The following is a 9,258-nucleotide window of genomic DNA, read 5'->3' as shown; positions in this document are numbered from 1 at the left end:
TAAGTGAAATACGAGTAAATCAAGTTAATATGAAAAATCTTAAACTTACTCGTTGCGTAGAGTATGAACTTTCATTCTACAACGATGCTACCATCTCACGTGGGCCGCTACCTCACCATAAAGTAGATACCTCGTCACGCCATGCACATTGTCATCGCGTAAAGTACCGACCTCTCACGCAAGGCATTGACCTCATCACATAACTCCCCTAAATCATCCCGTGGAGAGACAGGGAGATAAATGTCGTGGCATCTTTGTCGGTCGCATATCATGAGGTGATGGAGAGAAGATGCTGATGTGACGGAATAGTGATGGTTCTCGTTGTAGAGGTATATAGTGTGGTCGATCAGGTGATGGCTATGGGTGAGGTGATGGCTCTCGAAGTGGAGGCTGCTCATCATTCATGCCATCAAAAAAACGCTTACTAGCTTGCCACCAATCAGTGGCAAGCTCAGCCTCCATGGGTGTCAGCCTGTAATGGAGTGTGGCCTCCTAACAATATAAAAGCTCAAACAAAGTTAAACGTGTACTAGTAATAACTTGTTTATATATATGGTAGTATTTGTGTTAACTTAAATCATTTATTGTCGTATACCGTAGTATCTCTTCCCAAATCAACAGTCGTCATTTCCTCTTCCAGGAAATAGCTCTAGGAATATCATTTGAAGTTTTTAATGCATATGTCTGCATGTCGGGAAAAGCCTCAAATATCCAAATCTACAAAAATAATATAATCACAAACATTAGTAATTGTTAATAATTAATTATTTTTGGAAACATTATATAGAAATTCTTACCTTAAAGGCCCAAATAAAGCCTGACAAAGTGTATTTGGAACCATCGCCACGCAAACTTTTGCGGTCATCAAAGGCAGATGACAACTTATTCCAGGTAGCTTTCCATAAATACGAACCCCACAGAAACATGTTCCATGCATTTAGGTCCTCTACCAATAATATTAGGTCCTTAGGAATAGGTTGTCTGGCCTCTCTGCCTAAAAAGCCGACATGCAAAAGTACTAAAAGGCATACTCGAACAACATCAACGTCATCCATCCGAGTAAAACCATATTTCTTATTCAATAATCTCGTCAAGTTGTCGACGTGTAAATTTGGCTTCTCCATTGACAACTCAGGAAAAACCCGGGAAAACCATGATGGGCAGGTAATATATGACTAGTGTATCGACCTACATCATCGTGTCCGAAGCGTAGACCAGTGATTAAGCAAAACTCCTTCCGCCCAAAACACGTATACGTCGGTGGAAAATGAAACCATATCTCTTCATTACCACGTTTTATACTCTCGGGTAGATCGCTAGTCATGGTCTGAAGCCATAAATGGGTCAACATAACATCTCCACCCGGATGTTGTACTTTCAGCCATGGCCCGAAGCAAGTATCCTCAAACAATGTTCTTTGTACAGGTGAAAGCTTCGACGCAATTGTAGTGACTAGGCTTATTTTATTCCTTAAGATCAATTGAGCCGAAAAAAAGTTCTACAAAAACAATAAACATACCAAGTTAGATTAAAAACTACACTGTGAAGATATACCAAAAACAATAATAAACATAAAGAGTAGTAGTAGTTTATTCTTCAAACTTAAATTTACAACACTGTGAATTTCGTATTTGTCTTTGTTTTTTGGTTGAAGTAATGCAATTCATTCAAGTTTCAATTTGCAGAAGAATAATAGTTTTTGAAACTTAAAATCGCAACACGAAAATGACTATTGCAACGCGAATTTGACTATCGCAACGCGAAATGAAAATCGCAACACGAAAATGACTATCGCAACGCGAATTTGACTATCGTTGCGATTTTCATTTCGCGTTGCGATCCTCGATTTCAAATAGCCATTGTCTAAAATTGAAACTTGAATGAATTGCATTACTTCAACAAAAGACAAAACAAAGACAAATACTAACTTTACATGGTTAAAGACTAAACAGTTTAGCAGTATTGGCAGCAATCAAATGAATTTAATAAGCAATCTAAGTGAAATGGTTAATCTATTATTGAAATTACCAGTAAACTTATCATCAATTTCAATATGAAAAACCTAATAATAATGGAAAAATTTCAAAATAAAAATAATTAAAAAAACTAACCATCGGTGGTTGATTTGGTTGATTTTCCATTTCTGATCGTGAATGATTGTGAGGGTGGCTCTGAGAGATGGAGATAGATAGATTTCGCCGGAGATGGGGACGGATTTCATCGGAGATAGGGACAGATGTCGCCGTAGAGAGTGAGAATGGAGATGAGACTGAGTTGTGATTTAAGGTTTTAGGTTAAGAGTTGCGATTACGGGATGTATTAATATTCGTGTTTGGAATTTGAAAATAAAATACGCGTTGCGATACTAATAGCGCTTTGAAAATCACATTGCGATTTTGTATTATCGCGTTGCTATAGTCAGAATCGCGTTGCGATTTACATATTCGCATTGCGATTTTACAAAATCGCAACACGAATTTGGAAAATCGCAATGCAATAGTCAAAATCGCGTTGCGAATCTGGAAACTGATTTGCGATACTGGAGATCGCGTTGCGATTTAGAGATCGCATTGCGATTTTGTTGGTCATTTTGGCAAATCGAAAAAAAGTTGGTCAAAATCGTATATTATAAGGAATTTTCAGTCACTGAGGTTATTTTCTCCTCTATATTTTATTTCAACATTATATAGTCTGTCTAATTATGATTTCAGTCCCTCTGCTTTGCTGAAACTTAATAATTGATCACTCTTTAATTTATTTTTATAATTTGGTCCCTGAATTAATTGTCACACTAAATATTTACGTGAACTTTTTTATAATTCAATCACATAATCAGGCTACATGAATCAATCATGTTCAACTAATAGTAAATTTACATGTCATAGTAAAATAAAGGGATCAAATCCCGAGTTTCAACATAGTAGAGGGACTAAAATAAGAGATGAACCTAAAGAGATTAAAGCATGTTTCAAACTATCTAGCAAAAACCAGAGGAAGCTAGGATATATAAGGAATAAATCCTGAGAGACCCCCCAACTTTTCTTTTTCTTTTTCTAGAAGAAATAGGGATGCAAGTAAATATGTAAAAGAGAAGGGAAAGTAAAGTAAAATAAGAGAACTTATTCTGGTAAGCTGTACTCATCAATACTCTATTCTTTTTTCCCTTTAATTTTGCAGTGTCAGCATCCTTCACCGTCCTCCATTGATATGCACACTTTCTTTTTATCCTTGATTCTCAAGCAAACTCCACCCAATTGCAATGCAATTTAAACATAGGAACTTTACAACATAGGGGGAATGGTAAATGGTTTGATGGGAAAGCTCTAGAAATGGAAGTTGGAAACTTGCAATCACTCATGTATCTGGAGATTAATGTTTGAAACATGGAGTAAAGGTAAGAAAAAATCTGTATTTTTTGTTGAGGGATTAAATCTGCATAAAATGAAAAGTACAGGGACCATTTGACACAAAAAAGCTTATATAATGAATTAAACGAGAGGAGTCTAAAGGTAACATTTGACCAGAACTGAATGTTGTTCTCTATACAACACTTCAGCCTTAGCTAAGCAGCTTGCTTCAAAAGTAAAGAGCATTGAATAAATATATAAAAGGTGAAGATTATAGCAAAATCAACCTATGCTCAAACTCTTCTTCATCTCATCATCCTTTTGATGAAATCTCTGAAGAAACAGAGAAGAGAAAATGCCACTCGGAGATGACGAATCGGTACTCCGTCAACCGATCAGCCTCCTCAAGAAACAGCTCGAGGCTTCCTTGTCTATAAACGATTCATTGGTGAAAGAAAATCAGGACCTAAAACAGGAGGTAGCTCGTTTGAAAGCACATATCAGTTCCCTCAAGGCACATGACAATGAGAGAAGGTCATTGCTTTGGAAGAAGTTGCATAATTCAAAGGAGGATATCAATTCGGACGCATCGCTGCAGAAATCACCGGATTTCGTCGAATCTCAAAATGTGTGTCCAAGGCCGAGTTTCCAGGAATTGGCTGTGAGAAAAGAAAGGCAATTAGAAGCACCAAAACCACCACCAAGGTCTCATAATCCTTTTATCTCTTCATCTCCTAAGGAAGTTAATGAAAACAAAGCTAAAGCGCCATTGGTACCAGCACCGCCAGCAACACCATTGCCATCGAAATTGTTAGCAGGCTCGAGATCGGTCCGCCGTGTACCCGAAGTTGGGGAGCTTTATCGTTCTCTAACGAGGAAGGATGCCAACATCGAAAACAAATCCAACATGACAGCAACCCCATTGCTTGCATTTACTAAGAACATGATAGGCGAAATCGAAAACCGATCAACTTATGTTTCAGCTGTAAGTACATTAGCCTTTCGCTTCCAAATTCAAAACACACTTTTTTTCCAATCAAAATGACAATATCGATCAATGAACACAGATCAAATCCGACGTCGAAAAACAGAAGGAGTTCATAAATTTCTTAATCTCGGAGGTCCAATCTGCAGCATTCAAAGACATATCAGACGTGGAAGTATTTGTGAAGTCTTTAGATCAAGAACTATCTTCTCTGGTGGATGAAAGGGCAGTTCTGAAGCATTTCCCGCACTGGCCAGAGAGAAAAGCCGATGCGCTGAGGGAAGCCGCGTTTAGCTACCGGGACTTAAAGAACATGGAAGCCGAAGTATCATCATTTAAGGCCAACCCCAAAGAGTCATTCAATTCAGAGTTCAAAAGGATGCAAGCATTGCAAGACAGGCGAGCATGTATAAACTAAGTTACTAGGTATAAACTTGAATATTTGGAGTCAGTAGCATGAATTAACGGCATGATGAATTTGAAAAAAAAACTTTCAGGTTGGAGCAAAGTGTGAATAACATAGAAAGGGTGAGAGAAAGCAGTAGCAAAAGATACAGAGATTTGCAGATCCCGTGGGAATGGATGTTGGAAACTGGTTTGATTGGTCAGGTAGGTAGATCCTAACGTTATGGTTCTCAAAACAGTAAACTTTAATTAGAAAAAATGAGCAACATTTTGCCATTTTCACATTACTATATTCAGCCATGAAGTGCATTTGAAGGGAACATCACTCTAATGAAATTAACCTTGCTAATGAAGCTAGGATATTCATGATTTTCGAGCTTATCTTTCGACCCAACTAAGCATTCAAACTAAAATTGTACAAATGTGAACATAGGGTCAAATTATGGATTTAGTCCCTGTTTTATGCGAAAATATTCCATGATTTCTGTTGCAGATGAAATTCAGCTCACTGAGGCTAGCGAGGGAATACATGAAAAGAACAACAGAAGAACTGCAATCCAAGGAATGTCCACACGAATACAATCTCCTGCTTCAAGGAGTTCGATTTGCGTACAGAATTCACCAGGTTATAACCAAAAAGAAAAAGAAAAAGAAAATCAAATTCATGTTTTGTTTTGCTTTTAAAAATGCTAACCATTTTAAGGTTTCAGTTCGCAGGTGGTTTTGATGCAGAGACCATTCGCGCATTCGAGGAATTGAAGAAGATAAGCAATAGCCTCAGACACGTTTAAATCCAAATATATATTTTCTTAAAGACGTATAGATTAATAAATATTTATGTGTAAAATCTAAATTGACTACTTTTATAGAGTGACATTTAACATCAAAATCGTCGGCTAAATTAATAAAAAAAATAGAATAATATTTGTGTATACAGGAGTCCTTTAAGAGATGGGATTACTGAGGTTTTGACGCTTATATTTTATAGAATATCATTGAATGTATTGTTGGAAGCGTAGATGGGCTCTCGATAATTTATAACTCTCAAACTTTTATTAATACGAGGCAAAATACGTTACAACGACGTTATCCCAATATTATAATATTACAACACTACAACATTACAACACTAGCTGCGACTAGTTTACAAACACAACCTCGATATTTTAAACTTTGCTAAGCTTCACCCTTTCTCTCTAATAGCTTTGCTAAGCTATTTTTCATTCTGGCTTTTATAAGCTTTCATTTTTTTCTCTTTTCTTGTATTACATCTCATACATTTCATATATTTATAATAATTAATAAACCGCCTACTTTTGCTCTGGATGTTTCTCAATTTCTCTCCATTATTGGAGCCTTAATACTTGTTTGACGTGAATGAATTTGTGCTGCCAATTCCCAAGCTTTTATAGCATCAATTTGCTGCCACCTCATCACTTTATTGCTACCATATTTGACTTTGTTATAACTTCAACATTTTGATGTTGCAAGTCATTTCCCATATGCTTAATGATTAAACATACATATCTTAGCTGTTTTTGTTGACTTTGTTAACTTTTAGAAATCAAGTTTGATTTCTAACACTCCCCTCAAACTTGATTTTTCATTTCAAATTTTTCTCCACTTGTCTTCAGTTGATTCTTCTTTTCCTGGTAAGTGCATGCTGCTGCGGCTATGTATTATTCTTTACTTTTTTGACACCTTGTAGAGATTTTTATAAAATCGCCCACGTTTGTTTTGCGGTCTTTGCATCAGAAATTTTTTCAAAGGTAGATTCGTCTACTCCTTGAAAAATAAATAACAACACTTTTTTTTTTATCTTTTTTCTGGGATTTCTTCAATACATTCTTTTCTTCATTGGTCAGGGTTGCATCTATTGCTGCATTTTGAGGCTCGGTGTAACCATCCTCGATGATATCCCAACAATATTGGAAGCCTAGTACCGCCTTCATTTGAATGCTCCAATTGCCATAATTTGTCTTTGTTAATCTTGAGATTTGAGGTTGAATCATGTTGGTCATATTATCCACCACGTTAAACTCAAACCAAGCTCTGATATCACTTGTTGGAAGCGTAGATGAGCTCTCGATAATTTATAACTCTCGAACTTTTATTAATACGAGGCAAAATACGTTGCAACGACGTTATCTCAATATTACAATATTACAACACTACAACACACGACCTCGATATTCTAAGCTTTGCTAAGCTTCACCATTTCTCTCTAATAGCTTTGCTAAACTATTTTTCATTCTGGCTTTTCTAAACTTTCATTTTTTCTCTTTTCTTGTATTACATCTCATAAATTTCATATATTTATAATAGTTAATAAACCGTCTACTTTTGCTGTTGATGTTTCTCAATTTCTCTCCATTATTGGAGCCTTAATACTTGCTTGACGTGAGTGAATTTGTGCTGCCAATTCCCAAGTTTTTATAGCATTAATTTACTGCCACCTCATCACTTTATTGCTGCCATATTTGACTTTGTTATAACTTCAACATTTTAATGCTGCAAGTCATTTCTCATATGCTTAATGATTAAGCATATATATCTTAGCTGCTTTTGTTGACTTTGTTAACTTTTAGAAATCAAGTTTGATTTCTAACATGTATGAATACTGATATGAGAGTAACATCAGATATTGGAGCGTTAAAATTTATGTAAATTCAGTTTTTCTTTCTATCATTAGGTCTCTAGAGTTTAAATAAAAAAATAATCAAACAACCTATAAAGAAAATCGAAAAAGTATTATAAAAAGATAAAAAAATGTCATAAAACTATAATTATTGAAAAATAAAGAAACAAAAAATAAACAAAAATGTGATATAAAAAAAGAAAAATAAAATCTACCGACAATCAATGATCTCGTCAATATTAATGTTACTATTCGGCAAATGAAAAAGAAAAGGAAAAAAAGGAATATACCACGTTAAATCGAGAGAAAACTTTTTAAAACTTTTTATTGTTTCTCGTTGTACAAAGTATATTTATGTAATTTTTTATACTTTATATGATTTGGCAAGAGTTAAAAATGAATACAACCAAAATTTAAGATAAGAAAGATTTATTTATTGATTAGGATGTCACGTAAGATATAAATTTATATTATTAAATCGGAGAATGGATTGAACTTAAAGGACGTTCGATCTTAAAATACGACTTGTGTAACGCAACTTATGCGAAAATTGCTTGGTGGTAAGGGACCCTTTGGGTGTCCTAGGTGCACGCTTATGTTCTAAAGAGTATTGATTTCTAGTTGTCTGAATGTAAAATAAATGCAAGTTGGAGCTTGAGGAAGATGTTCCAATTAAGAAATGAGGCTGCTTCGGTCTTGAATGGACAGAAGGTTAATGCCACCTGGATTTGAGGTGAGATTCGGATGAAGTATCCTCACGTCCCTTGACAAAAATTAATTTGGTTTCCTATGCATATCCATAAGCATTCTAGTATTGCATGGCTGGCTATTCTTGATTTGCTGAGTATAAAGGATAAATTGTTAAAGATAAATATTACGGTTGATCCTCTCTGTGTGATCAGTGTTGATGCTTTGGAGTCGAGGGAGCACCTTTTCTTTGTGTCCTTTTTTCTTGTAGTATTTGGAAAAAAGTTCTAAGATTGTGTAATGTTGAGATGGATGTTTCAAAATTGGGCCAGGAACTGGCTTGGGCTTGCTCCCAATTGAAGGGCAAAGCTTTGCTACTTTTCATTTTAAAAATTGTTTGGAGTGCTTACATTTATTGCCTTTGGAAAAAAATATTATTGTAATTATCTTTAAATATATACGAATATTATAATACTGTGTTGAATCAGATCAATCTGACTCCATTCTTTAAAAAATTGACTCGATTTAATTTAAATTAAATTTAACTTTAAAAAATCAATCTAATTAAATTAAATCATATTAGAATCTACCAAACTAATGTCCCTTCCTATATAAAACCTAAAAATCTAATATGCATAAAGGCAAAGGCAATAGCACCCAAGCGATGCAACAGATAAAACTATTTATTTATTCAGTTCAAAAGAGCAAAAAAGAATTTATTTATTCGTTTATGCTCCCATGGCTTGAAGAGACGGTATACAGTCGCCATCATTTTAAGATCAAAATTGCACTCGCCATTAGGTATTGACACCTGTCGTTCCTTGAACAGACGTACACGTGTTACACGAGTAAAGGGAGATTAAGATATATCACTTAGAAGCAATGGCGTATCTAAGCAAAAAGATATATGGGCCCCAAATCCAACCCCTCCCAAACGCGGACTGCCTAGCTGCCTTTGTTTATCAAATCCAAAAATAAAATATAAAATTAAAAAAAAAGAAGGAAAAGCCAATATGCAAAACGCAAACAGAAATGATCGGCTCTCCTTTTTCTTTTTAATTTTTAAAAAAATATAATTTTATCTATGGATTCAATCTTCTTATCCACCCAAAGAAAAAAGAACAGAAAATTAAGAATATACTTCAGTATTTACTCAACCATGGACGCAGGTGAACCTAAAATTTGAAGTACTGCAA

The 9,258-nt window shown here is 35.0% G+C and overlaps 1 protein-coding gene across 1 annotated transcript; it reads left to right on the top strand.

Annotated features, from left to right (window-relative positions):
* The first annotated feature begins 3,544 nt into the window (after positions 1-3,544).
* On the top strand, positions 3,545-5,528 carry LOC120206290 (protein CHUP1, chloroplastic). Its single transcript, XM_039205987.1, has 5 exons — positions 3,545-4,332; positions 4,415-4,731; positions 4,830-4,941; positions 5,231-5,362; positions 5,448-5,528. Exons 1-5 carry the CDS (start codon positions 3,703-3,705, stop codon positions 5,526-5,528), a joined length of 1,272 nt encoding a protein of 423 aa, XP_039061918.1. The 5' UTR covers positions 3,545-3,702.
* Positions 5,529-9,258: the final 3,730 nt, after the last annotated feature.

The sequence above is a fragment of the Hibiscus syriacus genome, unplaced genomic scaffold, assembly GCF_006381635.1.
Source record: "Hibiscus syriacus cultivar Baekdansim isolate YM2019G1 unplaced genomic scaffold, ASM638163v2 tig00013680_pilon, whole genome shotgun sequence".
Lineage (NCBI taxonomy): Eukaryota > Viridiplantae > Streptophyta > Magnoliopsida > Malvales > Malvaceae > Hibiscus > Hibiscus syriacus.
This window is presented reverse-complemented; position numbering and strand designations above follow the sequence as displayed.